General features: G+C 38.2%; 1 protein-coding gene across 3 annotated transcripts in view; it reads left to right on the top strand.

Moving 5' to 3' along the window:
• Nucleotides 1-19,967, top strand: part of EML1 (EMAP like 1) — a 196,970-nt gene that overhangs the window by 96,012 nt on the left and 80,991 nt on the right. For all 3 annotated transcript variants that reach the window (XM_053602685.1, XM_053602686.1, XM_053602684.1), the window contains exon 2: nt 12,239-12,421. In XM_053602685.1, coding sequence (XP_053458660.1) covers nt 12,239-12,421 — 183 coding nt within the window. The remainder of the gene's footprint in view (nt 1-12,238; nt 12,422-19,967) is intronic.

Here is a 19,967-nt window from a genome sequence, read left to right as displayed (position 1 = left end):
GGTTCAAACATGCCACCTTCAGTGTATGTGGCTGGCACCATAACCACTGTGCTACGGGCACCGAGCCAAGGAAATTTTCAACTATTATTATTATTTTGTTCTTCCCTCTTTCCTCTTTCCGAGTTACATAGATATTAAGACACTTGACAAGCTTATTATCTTACAAGCTTCTTGATGCTTTGCACCCCCCCCATTTCTCTCTGTATTTCATTTTGAAAGTTTCTGTTGCTGTTGTTTCATATTTACTAATCTTTTCAGATGATGTATGTTTTCCGTGTCTTTACTTAGCATGTTTATCCTTTTCTCTAGCTTCTTGAACATATACAATATCGTTACAATAACTATTTAATTGTCCTTGCCTACTAATTCTGTCATCTTTATTTCTGGTTTGCTTTTGTTTGGTTGATTCTTTTTCTTATTATGGGTCAATTTTTGTGCTTCTGTGAATGCCTAGTAGTTTTTTTATTAGATTCCAGACTTTGTGAATTTTACCTTATTGGGTGCTAAATATTTTTGTGTTCCTATAAATATTTTGAGCTTTGTTCTAGGATGTGGTTAAGTTACTCGAAAATATTTTGATCCTTTAGGGCAGTGATTTTTATCAATCATTTTTATCTCACAGCACACTTGAACCTATAGTTAAACTTCCACAGCACATATAAATTATGTTGATCAAAAACTCTCACTGTGCTTTAACTTCTTTCAAAAGTAATTTAATTAATGATCTTTAATACTTTTCACCACACATCTAAGATCCTCTCATGGCACACCAGTATGCCACAGAACACCACTTAAAGATCACTGCTTTAGGGTCTTCAGCTTGTCAGAGGGAACCAGAGAAGCGGTTAGTCTAGAGCAACAGCCTCTATCTTCTGCAAGGCTGTGGATAATGAGGTTTTCCTCTCTGGCTAATGGTGACTATTCTCAGCCCTGGGTAAGTTCTGATGGCAGTTTTCCCTGATTCTGTGAGGATGACTCTTTCCTCAGATAATTAGGTAATTTCCTCCTGTGTGAGTGATGATGAATAGTCACTTCAAGACTTGGGTGGGAGGTGGGGGAGAGGTTCTCTGCAGAGCTCTGCTGTTTCCCCTTATTGGCAGGGCTCTCTTCTCCATACTTTGCCCTGTGAACCCTGGTCATCTTGGCTGTCCTGCACTTCCAGGTCCATCTCCTTAACTGCGGCAAACCCAGGCTCTAGCTGGGTTCTCCCTCACTGGAAACTCTAGGCTGCATCCTGGGGCAAGCACCCCTTTTGTTTAGCATCTCCCAGTGATCACCTACTCCTACTGTCTAACGTCCAATGTCTTGAAAGCCATTATCTAATATGTTTTGTCTGTTCCTTTTGGATGTTTACAGTGGGATGATAAATCTAGTTCTTGTTATGCCAGCTTGACTAGAAACGGAAGTTGATGGCTCTTTTTGAAAAGTGGCTACAGAATGTCAATAGAAATGGGTTAAAATAAAAGTTTTACAGTAACAACAATTACAAAAAAGAATGTGGATGATGTGGATGGGAGGTTACTACTCTAACTTTTCTTTAGATTCTACCTTAGAATGTTGTATTTCCACTTTTTGATTAGAATCTAAAAGATAAGTTGCGCAACAAACACCTAGGTATTTTCATTCTTAAACGTCAGCCATAAGCCAAACATATCTACTGTATTATTCCAAAGAAGGACTGCCAGCTTCAGTGTGTTTTAGAAAATTTAATCTTGGAAAACCTGACATTAGTCCTGCTGGTGGTTTTAAGCCATTCAAACCGTGCTTTTCTGGTTTTCTTTTTTTTTTTTTCTTTTTATTGTTGGGGATTCATTGAGGATACAATAAGCCAGGTTACACTGATTGCAATTGTTAGGTAAAGTCCCTCTTGCAATCATGTCTTGCCCCCATAAAGTGTGACACACACCAAGGCCCCACCCCTCTCCCTCCGTCCCTCTTTCTGCTTCCCCCCCATAACCTTAATTGTCATTAATTGTCCTCATATCAAAATTGAGTACATAGGATTCATCCTTCTCCATTCTTGTGATGCTTTACTAAGAATAATGTCTTCCACTTCCATCCAGGTTAATACGAAGGATGTAAAGTCTCCATTTTTTTAAATGGCTGAATAGTATTCCATGGTATACATATACCACAGTTTGTTAATCCATTCCTGGGTTGGTGGGCATTTAGGCTGTTTCCACATTTTGGCAATTGTAAATTGAGCTGCAATGAACAGTCTAGTACAAGTGTCCTTATGATAAAAGGATTTTTTTCCTTCTGGGTAGATGCCCAGTAATGGGATTGCAGGATCAAATGGGAGGTCTAGCTTGAGTGCTTTGAGGTTTCTCCATACTTCCTTCCAGAAAGGTTGTACTAGTTTGCAGTCCCACCAGCAGTGTAAAAGTGTTCCCTTCTCTCCATATCCACGCCAGCTTTTTTGGTTTTCTTAACCATTAAAGGACAGGCTCTCATGGAAGGGAATGTTGTCCAAAGCTAATCAAAACTATTAAGTCTAGAAGACAACTAGTTTTATGGATATTGTAACCATATAGTAATTTAAATACAAACAAAATTATACTAATGGAAGTTAATAGAAAAAAGTCAAGATGAGAATAGCTTTTATTTTCTTTTTTCTGCTGAAAGATTTTAAAACCTGGTTTCAAATAAAAAATTGTCAAAACTTTACTTTTAGATACTTTTTGTTAAGTCAGTTTATGAAGTGTACGACAGGCATAAAAGTAGAATAGTGCAATGTAAAATAAAAATTTAGACTTAACAGTTTCAGATCCTTTTCAGGTTTTACCTATATGCGCATTTTGTATGCTCTCTCCTTCCCCACTTCCATAATTTTAATCTTTCCTTTTATGGTATGACTTGTGGGGAACAGTGTTAGAAAGCTGTAGTCTTTTTTTCCTGTCATCCCAGCTGTCCCAGAGCCTGCACGGGCCATCCCTGATGGGCCGTCCCTACCCTTAGTCTCAGTGCCCTGGTGCTGCTGAGCTATACAGCAAAAGGCCAAGTCCTAAAGCACATTTCTGCACATATTGTCAGGAGTTTATTTTCTGCTCAGCTGCAGGTTCTCTTGTTTGCTTTATAACTATAAAGTGGAGGGAAAAATTAATAACCTTGAAGCGCCCAGGGTTTTTAGTTTCTGACAGAAACAAGATTACTTCTGCAAAGATAGGGGTGTGCGTGTGTGCGCCTGTCTGCTCATGTGTGCGTGTTGTTTGTTGTATGTAGTGAACTCCACAGATTTCAAGGACCCCCAGGGCTCCACGGGAAGTTCTTTTTGGCTCAATAATTGTGGTTAGCTGAAATAATGAGAGTACATTCTAGTTCAAGATAAAGTGGATAACAAATATCCTAAATACTCAATTGGAGAATTTCATGGCTGGTCTTTCTATAGATGATTGTTCTTATTCTTCCTTTTTTGTTTTCAGCTATAATTCATTACCTGAAACCTAGTAAATCGGCCTGAAGTTCTGTTTGTTTCGATCGGTTTGCTGATAAGTATCAGTTTGCTTTACTCACCTGTGTTTTGATCTCTGTTTGTCTGGTCCTTGTGATTTTGGCATGGGAGCGTTGGGGTGGGATGGGGACTGGTTATTTGCTTTTTCCTATGAGCTCCTGTATTTCCATTGTGGTTATTCATTGGCCAATGTCTTCTTGCTAGACATAGTGCCCTAGGTCTAGCCCAGAAGGACTCTCAGTAAGATTTTGCTGAGTTGAACTGAAAGTTTGTTAGCTTTAAACGCCACATCATCTAAGTTAAACAGAGTCACATCTGGCGTCATGGGGTGATCTTGTATATTTTCTCCAGTCTTCTTCATCACCATTACACAGCCTGAGATTTGTTAAAGATCTTTATACCATTTCTTTCCAGATTCAAGAGGCTCTGCTGATGTTCTCTTAATTAATTGGCAGTCAAGAGCTGTTGTAAAATGCTTTCACAGTCAATGATCTGAATGTTAGCTGGTGAGCTTCATTTGAGACAAATTTATTTTGAGGTGGGGTCGATTCTTGCAATTTTCTATGGAATGATAAACATCATAGGCAGAGGTCTCGTGCATTGGCAGGTCCAGCCCAAGGATGAGCAGGACTTAGGGTTCCTAACAAACCCAGATGGTCAAAGGAGAACTGGAAGTCTGAGAATAGAAATAAAGCTGGAGCCGTTAGCCAGGACTGGATACAGGACTGGGGATTTGACCATAGCCTGAAATCCAGGCCTTAAAATGACAAAGGATATATTGCTTCTCCTTACTCATTGTAGTATTTCTTTTGCTATTGGATACTAATAGAATGGCTCAGAGTATGACAGCATAGTGTAATTGTTCTACAAATAGTGTGTAGTATAGAAAGTCAGCTCTTTTTTTTCTTCCTCCCTAGAGATAAGGTCTTGCTCTGTCACTTAGGCTGGAGTGCAGTGGTGTGATCCAAGCTCACTGTATCCTTGAATTTCAAGTGGTTTCAAGTGATCCACCTGCCTCAGTTTCAGAGGCACTGGGACTAAAGGCATGTGCCACCACACCTGGCTAATTTTTTTTTATTTTTTGTGGAGACAGGATATGTTACCCAGGTTGTTCCCAAACTCCTGGCCTCAAGCTATCCTCCTGCCTTGGCCTCCCAAATTACTGGGATTATAAGCAGGAGCTACCATGCCTGGCTTTTACTTGGCATTTGGATGGAGAACATGTATAGTAGAAAGAGCCTAGGCTTACAGCTTGCAGCCCTCGCTTTGCTTCTTTCTGGCTATGTGACCTTGGACAAGATGGACCAGAGACCTAAGTTCTGTGACCTCACTGGTGACTTTAAGGACAACACCTTAGTGATGGGGTATTGTATGGGCTGAACATAATGTATTGCAAGGCACTGGCTCTGACACATGGTGGGCAGCTGTTACCAGTTTGCTACTATCCTTATTTTAAATAATTGAAAAACAGAGTAAGGATATCTTAAGATAAAGGAGTCAGATTCATAGTTAACCTTTTAAAATTAATCTTGACAACTAGGAGCATTATTCAGACAACAATGTTAATAATATTACCAGAAGATTTACAAAGTCAAAAGCTTGTTTTTCATCTCTAAATAATGAGGTAATTATGAATGGAGGAAAAAGTACACTTCCTTCTTCTTTTAAATAGAATAAAGGAGGCAAGTTACTAAAGACTCTTTGTGCCATTTTTCACAGTAAAAAAACAAATTTAGCTTAAAACCATAGATAGATATGTGGGGATCTAGTAAGGGTAGAGGTACAAAGTCATCTTTTTGCCACTGAAACCAGGAGTACTTAGGGCCTGTTGGGCTCCTTGGCATCACTTGAAACTCAGAAAGAAGCCAGTGAGTACTGGGTTCTCAAGAGAGTCAAGTCAGAGATGGGGCCATGAATGTAATGCTTAGCCCATCCTTTTGCCACTCGCTAATCATGCACCACCAGGTGAGAGGGCTCATATTATACCAAGCTGTACTTAAGGGTAATGTCACATTTCCTCAGCTTGACCAGAGATGCTGCAGAGGCAGAAATGGGTCAAGCATTGCACAGTATTCTTAGAGTTTGTTCCATACCTGTTGTGTTAATTGTTGGTTTCACTGAAGGTCAGTGTTTGCTGTCTATTCACAATAGACTATAGTAATACTAAAGTACTATTTGTGTCGAGCATCACATTAGATGTTGCATATTTGCTAACGTTTATCCCATAAGACCGTCAGGAGGCGGACCATGTTATGCCTGGGGTGGTCAAGTCATTTCCCACGGTCACATAGCTAGTTAGTAACAGATCCAGGAATTGAATCCTGCCCAATTTGTGCTTTCTCCATTGTACCTTGCTACCTCTAAAGCCCCGGACCCAGAGAGTACCAGTAATGCTTGACAGACTAGTTTTCTAGACCCTTTTTTCTAGACCAGTTTTTAGCCTTAAGGTTGGAATTTGTAGCACTGAGAAGGTCTGCCGTTGGCAGAGGATACACAGCAGCTCCCAGAGCAGTTGGCCAATTGGAGCATCTGCATTAAGTGCCTCACATCACTTTGACTGTGGTTCTCCCTCTGATTAAATCTTGTCTGCCCCTATGTCTGTAAGAGTCAGGGTGTGTGTCGTGATCGTTATCTGAGAGAGATGGTTACCCGATACTGAGGTAAAGAGACACCTCACCACACGTACACAGTTACACAGTCATGCATAAGTTGATCAGGAAACAAGCAGGTGCGCCAGCCCCAGCCAGTAGTTCCAGTTCATGCAGAAATTTGAAAAAACTAAGAGGTAAAAGTATAAAGAATATTGCCTTCTTCAGACCTCCCTCAACCACTGCAAAGTGAAGTGATAATTGACAAGAATATGAAAACTTTGAGGAAAAAAGTATTAAAAGGCTCAACTATTGATATCGTTGTAATGACCTCCATAGATAAATAAATAACTTGTTAAGGTTAATGAGACCTAATGAGATTTTTTTGCTAGAATTCAGATACTTCCTATCTTGTGCTATGGAATCCTGTGAAATGTTTGGAGGTTGGAAGTGGTTTGTGTTGTTTAAACTAAGCTTTGGGTTTTATTTTTCATTATGCTAATCACTTCCCTCCCCCCCAGCTGAATTGAAGTATAAAGTCCTTTGAACATTTTGTGGTCTTTTCTGTATACAAGAAGGTTAAGAACTTAGTGCACACTGCTGCCAAGAAGTCTCCCAGTTGTATTCTTGAGATTAATTACCTCAGAAACAGAAGTAAGAAAATCTATTACGGGTTAAAGCAGTGATTCTGGCAGGATTTGGAAAGGACTAGGATTATGTCATGGGGAAAACTTCAGCAAATCTCACAAATGGAGGCTGTCTGGTACAGATCAGACCTTTCAGATTTTTTTTTTCTTTTTTTTTTTTTTATTGTTAAATCATAGCTGTGTACATTAGTGCAATCGCCTGTACCCATTCTAAGATGCACCATAAGACGTTTCAGATTTTAACCACTTGTATTTGAAGAGAGATATTAAGATGTTTGGGATTATTTCGTTGATCTATTAAAACTAAACTTTTTCCTGTATAAATCTGGCAATGTAATTAAGAGTTTGACTTATGCAGTTTTATTAAAGTTATGTCTGCCTTCTACCTTCCTGTTTATTCATCCACCCACAGAGGCCATGGTGATGCTATTTTAAACTGCAGGGAGCTGGCCAGTCTTGTATTATATGTTGTTATGTAACATTGATCCAAAAATGCAAGGATGTATGAAAGAGGCTGACTTTTTCCTCTTCACTACTATGCTGACTACTAGAGCTGTTATGAGTGTGTCCCTTCTAAAAGCTGCTGTCTACATGAACAACCCAAAGAGATCGTGGAAATGTATGATTCTGTGCTACAGATTCTTTCATGACTTAAAAAAACAATTATTAATAACACACTAATTTAAAATTAATCAGTGCTAATTGGCATAACAGTGTTCACACAGCCCATAGGAATTTTGAAGGAAGTGTTGAACTTGAATTTACTTTGGTAATTTTCTCTGGTAATAACAGTAGCTTAATTATAGCGTACGTTTACTTATATATACACTATATACAAAAAATATATTCTAAGCTCTTTGATTATATTAAGTCATTTAATGTTATAACATGCCTCTGAAGTGGATACTACTATTGTCTTTATTTTGCAGGTAGAGAAATGGAAGCACATAGAGAATAACTTTTAAGTTGCAGATCTGGGATTTGACTGTAGAGTTTATTCTCTTAAAGACTAATATGCGCGCTTCTTTTGATACTTTCCCATATTCATTTAGCTCTGGAATGTCTTCTGTCTTGTGGGAGAACCCTTATTAGAACCTTTCCTGCCTTCCTTCTGAGGCCGGAAACCTTTGCAGTTAGGTCTGTGATGACCTGGGTTCCAACCATGACAGTTCTTACACAGATCTGCCTCTTACTTCTTTTGTTCACACATTAGAAGATTCCATTAGGCTGTTTATTTACTCCTCAGTGGGAAAACAGATATAAAATACCTTTTTATGTTTCCCATTTCTCTCTTCCTATTGGCTTGATATTATGAAGTGGTACTTACTCCTTTCCCATTCAAAGGACAAATGGAGAAATCCCACAGAACTTCTGTCCATTCATAGAAGTTATATAGCACTTAAGGATGGTGTCTTTCCAATGAGCAAGAGGTGTTCAATTTTCATTGAAATATTTTTCTGCTGAGATCTCATAGTATAATAGCAGCCAATCCCAACAAGCAAAAATAATAACTGCCAAATTGGCAAAATCAGTAGGTAGAACTTACCTCACTTAAATGCTCATAAAGTTATTTTATATGTTAACATTCAACAAAACTGTTATTTTGGAGATGATTTTATGTATTTTAACATAGTATAGATTAAAGGATACAGAACATTCCTATAACCCTTCAGAAATCCCTAATGCTGTGTCCCTACCCCAGGCCTTAGCAACCACTGATCTGTTCTCTGTCACTATAATTTTGTTTCTTGGAGAATATTATATAAATGGAATCATACAGTGTGTCACCCTCTGAGACTGCCTTCCTTCAGTCAGTGTAACACCTTTGAGACTCATCCAAGTTGCTTTCTGTATCTGTTGTTCATTCCTTTTTATTACTAAGTACTATTTCATTGTATGGATGGACCACAGTTTATCTAAACCAGTTCAAGGATTTGGGGGCTAATTCTTTTTACCAAGTCTGAATAGAGCCACTGTAAACATTGGTATACAGGTTTTTGTATGACTGTGTGTTCATTTCTCTAGAGGAAGTACCTAAGAATTGTAGGTCATGTGAGAAGTGTATGTTTAATTTTATAAGAAAATGCTAAGCTGTTTTCCAGAGGGGTTTGTATGCTCACCAGTAATGAAGAAGGTTTTCATTTGCTCCATAATTTCACTGTACTTGGTTTTGTCAGCGATTTTTATTTTAACCATCGTGATAGGTGTGTAGTGGTATCTCACTGTGGTTTTAATTTGCATTTCCATAATGACTAATGATGCTGAGCCACTTTTTATGTGCCTGTTTATCATCTGTGTCATCTCTTTGGTGAAGTGTCTATTCAAGTCTTTTGCCTATTTTTTTTCTCACTGTTGAATTTTAAAAGTTCTTTGTATGTCTCAGTCAACAAGGAGAGACAAAAAAGATTTATACACATACCGATCAGTACTCCTAACAAACAATATGGATCCTGCATTAGGAGCATAAAGCATTGTGCTTTTTGTACTAGGAGGATAGGAATGTGAGAAAAGAATATTTACAAGTTGTTCTTGTTTCACAGTTTGATTTCTTTATAGAGTTATGCCAAGGATGTATATTTTAAAAGACTTACACAATGTTTTCTTCAGAGGAGCTTAGTTGTTTTAGATGTACATAGGCAAGTATTAATACTTCATAGGATATGAAGTTTACCTATTTATTCATTAATTTACCAAATATTTATTGATTTCCTACTGCTGGTGAGGCACAGAAGTGTAGAGCAGTCATACTACACCTTGCTATCATAATTCTATGCAACTTTGAAAGGTTATACATAAGTAACATCTCTTAAAATATATATATATTTCTTTGCCACCCCCACATATATTTTTGTCAATTAAAAAAATAAATAATAACTAGTTAATGTATACTTCTTGTATCCTTATAGAGCCATATTTATCCCATCTTTTGTATTATGGTAGTCGTATGTATTACCTATTCATACATTATAAGCCTCATAAAGTAATATTATCATTTTTTTCTTAAATAGTTAAAAGGTTTATAAGAACAGTAAGAGGAAAAGGCAAAAAGAAAAAAAAATCAGTCTTTGAATTTCTTCAGATATTTATTATTTCTAATCCTCTTCATTTTTTATTTTGAGGGTCTGAGCTTACATCTTATACAGTTTTTCTTTAGTACAGATCTTCAGGTGATGAATTATTTCAGTTTTTGTTGCTCTGAAAATATCTTTATTTTTCTTTTCATTCTTGGAAGATATTTTGCTGGATATAGAATTCTGGGTTAAATTTTTTCTCATTCAGTACTTAAAATATTGTTTTACTGTCTTCTGGTTTCCATGATTTATGATGAGAAGTCTCAGAGGAAGCCAGGTGCAGTGGCTCACACCTGTAATTCCAGCACTATGGGAGGCGGAGGTGAATGGATTGCCTGAGCTCACAGGTTCAAGACCAGCCTGCGCCTGAGACCTTGTCTCTAAAAATAGCCAGGCATTATGACAGGCACCTGTAGTCCCACCTACTTGGGAGGCAGAGACAAGAGACTTGTTTGAGCCCAAAAGTTTGAGGTTGCTGTAAGCTACCAAGGGTGACAAATTAATAAGTTCTAAAACTAAAAACTATAATTTCTGTAATAAAAATTCACTGAATGGACTTAGCCAAATGCACAAAACATAGGAAGACTAATTTCTCTCTTCTCTATTGAAATTTTCATTCATTGAAGAAATGTTTATTTATTGAGGGTAATTGTAATATCCATTTTAAATTCCTTCTTTGTTCCAATATTTAGTTCATTTTCAAGTTAGACTCAATTTTCATTTGAAAATGTGTTTTATTTCTTGATTCTTCGTATGCTGAGTAATTTTTAATTGTATACTGGACATAATGTTAAGTTGTGGAGATTGTATATTCTGTTATTTTTCTCTGATGAGAGTTGTTTCTTTTGTTTTGTTAAGGGCTGTTCTTGGCTGGGCTTGAATTGCAAACTTTGTTTCTTGGTCAGCAGCTCCAATCTCACTTCTTATCTTTTGTATTTAGCTAGGGTGCGTAAGTCTGTTCCGTGCATGTATGATTCATGGGCCATTCAGAGACATGCGTAGACAGAGTTTGGAGAACCCTCTCTCGCTTTTTCCCTTCAGGATTTTCCTACTCTCTTCACCATTTAATTGCCTGACTTGACTTTATTTAGTGTCTTAAGACAAAAAGCCTTCAAGGTTCCTCACTTGTATCCTACACTATCTTGTCCATCACTTAGCCCCAGGCTAAAAACCATGAAAAAAGAGAATTTACCTGTCTAGTTCCCTGTCTGTCCTCTTCCAAGTGAATATGAGCTCTCCCCCTAGGCTGAGTACGAGGTCCTAGCAGAGCCCAAGTGTGAGCTCACCAGAGCCCAAGTATGAACTCCCTATCAGTCTGAGTATAAGCTCCCACTAGAGCCCCAGCATGAGCTCCCGCCAGAGCCCTAGTGGAAGGTCTTGCTCAAGCCCACAGATGAGCTCCCCACCAGAGCCTGAGCATGAGCTCCCCACCAGAGCCTGAGCACAGAACCGAGGTGGAAGCTCCACACTAAAGTCTTCATGCTTCAGTTTATTCTCTAGTACCTTCAGGGAGTTGGTTTTTGTCTCATTTCTAGGCTTACTAATTATTTTGGCATAGGAGATGCTGCCTGGTAGGGTCTGCCATGCCTGGAAGGAGAAGTGACTCCAGGATGCTTACATTTCATTTGAGAGAGATAAACATAAACCAAGAAGATGATTATAGTTTATAGTACAGGCTGTGAAATAAAAAAGATTGATAAGATAGAATCAACAACTTTAGATAAAGCTTTTAGGAAAGTTCTTCAAAAAGAACTCCTATTTGAGTCAAGACCTAAAGAACAAGACAAATTTGGTCATATAAAAAGCTGGCTGAGAAATGATTAAGCAAAGGCAATAGCAGATACAAAAACCGTAAAGTGGAAGAGAGGTGCTGGTGAGCACAGTGAAGGGAAGAAAGCATGGTTTGAAATGAGGCTAGGGAGGCGGGGACAATCATTGAGAGCCTCATAGACCCTAAAAAGGAGTTGGGAGCTGTGATTCTGCATAAGAAAATATGATTGCCATAGCTATAAGCACAGGTTAGTGAACAGATCTGACCGCTCATGCTGCTTTGTCCTTAAAAACTTTGATTGATGGATAGTGTGGCCTTGTGACTATATGACCTGTCAACTAGCATCGTTGGCAACAGAAACTAGAAGGCCCTGCAGAATGGATTTCTGCAATCTCTGGGAAGTTGACACTGACATTCTAATCTCTCTTCTGTCTCTGACGTTCTCTGATATCATAGAAAACAAGTTGGCCTGCATGTGGAATAATATAATGCAAATTAAGACCACAGTTTACAAGTGGAAAGCACAAATGTGCAAAATGAAAAGACTATAATAGAATGTTGAGTTGTAGTTCTCCGTAGCAAAAGATTTCACATAAGAACAGTGGTCTTCAATTTGTAAATTTTATTATGTTAAAGCAATATGCTATGTTTATAGATCTTATTTCTCTGGGGAGCATTTAAAACTCACTTGATCTTTTCCTTTGGTCTAGATGACAGCGCTTCTGCTGCAAGTAGCATGGAGGTAACAGACCGCATTGCCTCACTGGAGCAGCGAGTCCAGATGCAAGAAGATGACATCCAGCTGCTCAAATCAGCTCTAGCCGATGTGGTTCGGCGGCTGAATATTACTGAGGAACAGCAGGCCATGCTTAACAGGAAAGGACCTACCAAAGGTGGGTGTTGTCCTTCTACAGGAACAATAGTAGAATTGGTCTCATGGAAGATTCTTGCTCTAGCAAATGCATAGTACTCTTGCATATTGACAGAGAATCAAAACTTAGACCAACAATAAAACAATCAAGACCGTCAAAATAATCACACAAAGTGTGATAATGTATTCTGACTTGATATGGGTGAGTTATAGCCCAGTGGTATACACGTGTAGGTGATCATTAGTGCTTACTGAATCGAGGAATGAAGGAACTGTCCAAAGGGAACTGTTGAGAACAATTGTTTATCAAGATTCCTGAGACAGAGGAGCCTGCAAAAAGAACCACCATCCTTTGGGCTCTTTTTGGAGGCTGTTCCTCCTAGAACCTTCTTTGAAAACTCTCATGACAGAACTCAGTGTGTTCTGTCACTCAGTTTTGTATAGCAACAGATAATGATATGCTACATGTGAGGCTCTGAGTGTAGAACTGGGGCACAGAGGTGGTGGGCCTTCTTGGAGAAGCTCATAATCCTGAAGTTACCACTGACTTTTCCCCTCTTGTAGCTGGTAAGTATGGTCCTCCTGTGCAAAACCTCTCGTTCATTGTGAATCTCCTCTGCTGTCCATGAGGACGTAACCTGCCACAGAGATCTATACCTAGTGGGTTTCAGGCAAATTGAGCTCAACATTTTATGTCCCTGTGTCTTCTGGGAATGAAACACAAAAAAGCAATATCTGTGTTAAGTAACTTTGTAGTTGATCCTCTTTCTTAAAATTTTGGAAATGAAACACCTCACAAAAGTTTCTGACCCACTTGTTGGTGCTGTGGTGTGCATCTTTTGCCAAAAGCACTTTTCTTTGTTGCTCTCTTTAGAAAAGAGACTTCATCTTGGCTGTAAAATTCCTTTGGTTACATTTTGAGATTATGACATGTAAATGTCTCTTTAAAAATACCTTTCATTGTTTATTTGGATTTAACAAAGTATTTCACAGTTAGGATATTCTCCTTGGAGTTAGGAGAAAGGACTGCATCTTTTAATTTTTTCTCAAGTACTTGGCTACATTTTCACAAGTCTGTGGGAAGAAGTCTATTTCTTTGTCCTTCTGCATAGTTGTCACCAGCTCCATGTGAGATAGATACCCATGCTGGACTGATGTCTACATTCTGAATAATCCTTTTAAGTAATCTTTTTCTCCTTTGTTACAAAGCGATTAGGGTATTTTAAATAGAAAGCAGGTTATTTTAGGTATTCTTGACCTACTCAGCCTTCCCAAAATAAATCTGATGACTACTGTATCCTAAAGGGCACATGTGAAATAGTTGCTTTATATAAAACTTCAGGCTTCTAAAACACCTTTATCTTTAGAAAATTAGGGGAAAAAATAATATAAAGAGCTTGCCCAGGAGTTTTATTCTCTTGGTTAAGAGTGAAGTTTATAAAACTGCTAAGAGAAATGAATTTTTTCACAGTTATCCAGTATTTTCTTATAACACTCTTTTCATAAATGAAAATAAATCAAATTATGATAGCCAGAAGGTCACACCAAGAAATAGAAAAAAAGATTTACAAGAAAGCAGGTGAGTGAGTGGTATCCTCTGAATAGAAGTGGCCATGGCTTCCCTGTGTTCTTTGCAGCTAGTTAGAGGACAGAGAACAGAGAGGAGGAGGGAGAGAAATTGGCATCAGCAGCTCTGGGCTGCTGCTTTCTCTCAGAATTGCTGTGTTGGTTCTGATTGCTGTGACTGTGGTTAGCTGGCACTCCGTAGTCATGGCTGGACTGGGAGATCTTTTAGGCAAAACTCCTTTTCCTTAAGTGGCCTCATGATGATGATGATGATGATGATCTTTTAGGCAAAACTCCTTTTCCTTAAGTGGCCTCATGATGATGATGATGATGATGATATTATTATTATTATTATATTGTTGTAATTTCACAACATTTTGGCTGGCCATCCTAATCTACACTTGAAGTAGCCTGAACACATGATACTCTTCTTTTTAAATATTAAGTGACTTCCCCCTCACCCCCCACAGTTAGTTTTCAGAAACTTAGGGCTCAGTCTTTTGACTTTCACATGTATAGCTTTGCGCTGTTTGCCCGTGACAGAGAAGGCTGTGTCACGAACAAACAGGCTGCCTTGAAAGGCAGTGAGCCCTCCAAGTGCTCCGTATGGTTCGGCTGAAAGAAAGTACATGATGAGTTTGTGACTTGGTGCTATGGTTGTCCCTAATTGTTAGACTGCAGTTGACACTCGATATCCTTATTACGGCCTCTGAGGCCAAAGATAATAATTCCAGTTCCTTTCCATAGCAGTACATCACTTATTTGAAGAAAGTTGTCATGACCTCTGAGCTTTCACTGACTTCACAATTCTTCATATGACTTGACTAGTATAACAACGAGAACTGCAGTTTCGTGAGAACAATTCACTAACCGACTGAGTTCAGGGCTCTCTGAGACATGGAAAGATTGTAGACCACTCTGTAACATGCTGGGCTTCCTGAGACTTATAGTATAATGGGATCTATTTTGCGGACCCTGCTTTTTTTTTGGCAATGTGTTCCTGTCCCTGAGATTGGCCTGTTTGAATCCATTATCCAACTCTTTACCCAGGGGCTACTGCCTGGACTTAGACTTTACTCAGTCTCTACATAAGCCCCCAAACTTTGCTTTCTCCTTTTCCTTTGGTATTTTTTAAAATATTAAGAATGAGTTTCTATGTCCTACCTCCTCACTGTGGACAACCTCACCCTGCAAATTTCGCTTTGTGCATGTTGGATTTACTTTCCGATAGAATGATTTGGAATATTTCTATTTTGCTGAGCTTGGATTACCATATACTGAAGAAGAGAGACTCAAAAGGCTTATGGAGACATATTTTCTTAAAATTCCTGCTGTTGTTAAAGCTTTTGCATAGTTGTAGTTAGAGTGGGCCACTACTCACTGCTAGCATATTGCAGTGAATGGAAAAATAGCTGATTAATAAAGGAGTTCATTATAGTGTTAGATATTAATACAATGTAGAAAAATTGTATAGGAAACAGTAAGGGAAGAGAAATCAGAAGGGGCCTGGCCAGGAAATTATGGTGCCTCCATATGATTAAATGCTGCATAGTCTTTAAAAAGATTTGTGTTGCGGGGCATGGTGGCTTAGCCTATAATCCTAGCACTCAAGAGGATCCCTTGAGCTCAGGAGCTCAAGACCAGCCTGAACAAGAGTGAGACCCTGGCTCTACTAAAAATAGAAAAATTAGCCAGGCATTCTAGCGGGCACTTGTAATCCCAGTTACCTGGGAGACTGACTCAAAAGGATCGCTTGAGCCCAGGAGTGTGAGGTTGCTATGAGCTATGATGACACCATGGCACTCTAGCCTGGGCAACAGAGTAGGACTTGGTTTCCAAAAAAAAAAAAAAAAAAAATGTGTTATTGGTAACAAGAGGAAAAATGTTTATGCATTACATTAAGAGTCGAAAGCAGGCTGTCAAATTATATAGAATACATCATTTCAACTATGTAGACAAAATTTATGCAAAGAAGACTAGAATGAATTACTGTATACCTGAAGTTTTCATGGGCTTTCTTCTGAGTAGTAGCATTAGGTATTTTTTTCTTTTTTATACTTTTCATTTGTTTTTAAATGTTCTGTAGTATGTATTTCTTGTTAAGCAGAAGAAATTTATGTTTTATTTTTTATTTATTTATTTTTTTTCACAACTTGCTGAAACAAAGTTTATTTTGCCTCATTGATTTTTAAGTCTGTACACTTTCTCAGGCGAAATTTATGTTTTAAAAATTGCTTCTTTCCCACCATGAATCTGAAGGACTCCTGGCACGTGTCAGGCGACTGGGGTTCACTCACATATGTTTTCAAGAAGATAAGGAATCATGGTTTGAAGTACAATTAATAGTAGACCCATGGTTTACACACACTGATTTCCATTTCAGTGCTAGTGTTTTAAGTGTAAATATAGGTTGATAACATGGTCATTTTTCCCCATATCTGGAGTTTGTTATGCCTTAGCCAGCAAGTAGTTATTCTACATTTTAAATTTTGCTTGTTAGTTCAAACTGTAGTTAGGAAGCTTACCTGTTAAAACACTTTAATTTGCCATTTGCAAACTTTATATCAACTAGTGGAATCATAAATTAATAGATATGGAATTATTAAATATAACCAAAAGACTTCTGTTAGAGAGGTTAATATACAAGTCAGTCCTGCTATTCCAAGATGAAACCCTCTAGCCTCAGAACTTAGCCTCTGCCACCTTGTTAAAAGCAGATGACAGAGCCTCTGTTAGGATTCAGAGGATTACATTAGCATTAGCTACATTAGCTAATTAGCACTACTTAACACTAATGTTTAAAGTACTGGTTATAGCTACCATTTATTGGTTGACTAAGTGCTGGACTTTCCAATAGATGTTTTGGATATATTACTTCATTTCACCTCTCCACAATTTTAGGAGACAGTCATTATTATGCCCATTTTACAGATGAGAATGTAGCCTCAAGGAAGTTGAATGATTTTCCCCAGGATGCACAGCTAGCTAGGGAGAGTTCTAGGACTGGACCCAAGGCCTAGCTGAACACGTGTTCTTCTGTCATCCATGTTGTTTCACTGCATTCCTCCTAGCAATCTTACTTACATTAGCATTATTCAAATCAAACCAAATATTTAAGAAATGAATAACTGTATGGCTTGAAAAGCCTCTTTTTGAAAGGTTTAATTTGATTTGCAGAGTGTTCCAAATACAATAGATCATATTCAGTACATCATTGTTTAAAATGTTATGTTGCGGTCTCTTCCAAATTTTATTAGATAGGTGCAACTAACAAATTAAAAAAAATTTTTTTTTTCTTGAAACACAGGGTCTTACTCTGTCACCTTGGGTAGAGTGCTGTAGCATCATAGCTCACAGCAATCTCAAACTCTTGGGCTTGAGATGTTCTTGCCTCAGCCTCCCAAGTAGCTGGGACCACAGGCAACTGTCACAATGCTGGCTAATTTTTCTATTTTTAAGAGAGACAGGGTCTGATTCTTGTTCAGGCTGGTGCCGAACTCCTGAGCTCAAGCAATCTACCTGCCTTGGCCTTCCAGAGTGCTGGTATTATAGGCGTGAGCCACCTCACTCAGCCAGACAAATTTAAATTTTTTCAATGAAATTAATGAATAATTAACTTAGTTCTTATCCTGGTTAACCAAAATTAGGCAGTAAATGGCTTTTTTCTCTTTCTCTTGTCCATTGCACTTTCTCTGTATACATTTGGCAAATTACAGGGGAAAAAAAACTTTTGTCTCTTGCTCTTTTAATACAACGCACTATAGTTTCTTCAGTTTTTCTTATTAGTTGTCTTATCTAGTTTAGATAGGTATTCTGTGATGACTAATAGAAAAAGTAGACGTTTTTAGTTTTTTAGGGATTAAGAAACACCTTTTAAGCTATGTATTATGAAAATGTTCAAATGTATACAAAACAGGAAAGAAAGTACCTGTGACCCGCCTTCAATTATCCATGAATATGCTAGTATATTTAAGATATAAAGACTATTTTTTAAAGTCTATAATACTGGGCCGGGCACGGTAGCTCCCGCCTGTAATCCTAGCATTCTGGGAGGCCGACGTGGGTGGATCGCCTCATCTCACAAGTTCAAGACTAGCCTAAGCAAGAGCAAGACCTGTTTCTAAAAATAACTGGGTGTTGTGGCGGGCGCCTGTTTTCCCAGCTACTCGGGAGGCTGAAACAAGAGAATTGCTTGAGCGCAAGAGTTGGAGGTTGATGTGAGCTGTGACACCACAGCACTCTACAGGGGGTGGGGGGTGGGTAGGGTGGAGTGGGGGGGGGGTGCAACAAAGTGAGACTCTGTCTCAAAAAAAATTTTAAAAGCCTAGGTTCAGCACCTGTAGCTCAGCAGCTAGGGCGCCAGCCACATACCCCAGGAGCTGGTGGGTTCGAACCCAGTCTGGGCCTGCCAAACAACAATGACAACTACAACAAAGAAAATAGCCGGGCATTGTGGTAGGTGCCTGTAGTCCCAGCTGCTTGGGCAGCTGAGGCAAGAGAATCGCTTAAGCCCAAAAGTTTGAGGTGGCTGTGAGCTGTGATGCCTCGGTACTCTACCAAGGGTGACATGGTGAGACTGTCTCAAAGAAATAAAAAAAGCCTATAATACCATTATTACTGTTAAAAATTGATAATAATTCCTTAATATCATCTGATATCAAGTCAGCATTCAGGATTTCCCTAATTGTTCAATAAATGACTTTTTAATAGCAGTTTTATTGAAATATAATTCACGTACCATAAAATTTACTCTTTTAAGGTATATGATTCATAAATTTTTAGTATATTCACAGAGTTGTAAAAGCAGCACCGCCATCTAATTGTAAAAGAGTTTTATCACTCTACAGGAAACCCCTGACCCATTAGCAGTCATTTCCAGTTGCTCCCTCCTTCTAAGCTCTGGCAGCTGCTAATCTATTTCATGTCTCCATGTTTTACCTACCTTGGGCGTTTTTTATAAAAGAAATCATGCAGTATGTGGTCTTTTGCTGTTCTCGTCTCTCACTTAGCATAATTGTTTTCAAAGTTCATCCCTGCTGTAGCATGCATCATTTTTCTTTGCTAAATAATATTCTACTGTATGCAACATTTGGTTTATTTCAAGTTATTCCTGTTGTTTGACATTTAGGTTGTTAGTAGATGGCTTTATGAAATCAGTTCATTATGTTTTTTTCCCCCATTTATATTTCTGTTATATTAAATTTTTAATGTTACAGGATTCCTGTACTACTAGACTCATGCCCGAGAATTTAAATAAAAACATGGGACCATGGACAGCCACCTCGCCTACCTGTTAAACAATATTTTAAAATTTGATTCATGTGCATTTTGATAATTTCAAAATATTTTTTAAATGATGCAGTGAGACATAGGATTTTAAATCTGTTGTCAGTCTTCAGATTTCCAGCACAGTGGATATAAGTTAACATCCTCTGCTATTTATGTACCTTACTCTTTTCAATTAATGGTATGTCCTGGAGGTCATTCCTCTGTGGTGTATAGTGATCTTCCTCATTCCTTTTACAGCTGTACAGTATCCCCTTGCAAGGATCTGCTGGGCTATAGCCAGTCCACAGTCCCTAGTTATGGTCTAGGTTTTATAAATAGCACGGCACTGGTTGGCCTTGTGCATTAGGGTGCTTTGTGATTTTGCCAGTGTCTTTTCCGATAGATTCCTAGAAATGGGGTTGTTAGGTTGAGGATAAATACATCTGTGATTTTGCTAGTTATTGGTGATCATAGTGATAAGAATCTTCCCCACACTCAAGTAATTATCTACTTTGTCATAAAATTTTGTAAAAGCAAGTTGCTTTTTCTAATCTCACAGGCATCTTTCGAATTTTGAAATAGGTTAATTAGGAATTCTAGGTTCATAATGGGCAGATATGCTCAAATTAAACTTTGGATTTCTATATATATCATCACATAATGTAATCATGTTTTGCAAAATTAAGTTTATGTTTAAACCTAATAGGAGTTTTACTTATCGAATATTGCACATT

The sequence above is a fragment of the Nycticebus coucang genome, chromosome 9 (genome assembly GCF_027406575.1).
Source record: "Nycticebus coucang isolate mNycCou1 chromosome 9, mNycCou1.pri, whole genome shotgun sequence".
NCBI lineage: Eukaryota > Metazoa > Chordata > Mammalia > Primates > Lorisidae > Nycticebus > Nycticebus coucang.
Note: the sequence above shows the minus strand (reverse complement) of the source record. Positions and strands in the feature narration are given on the sequence as shown.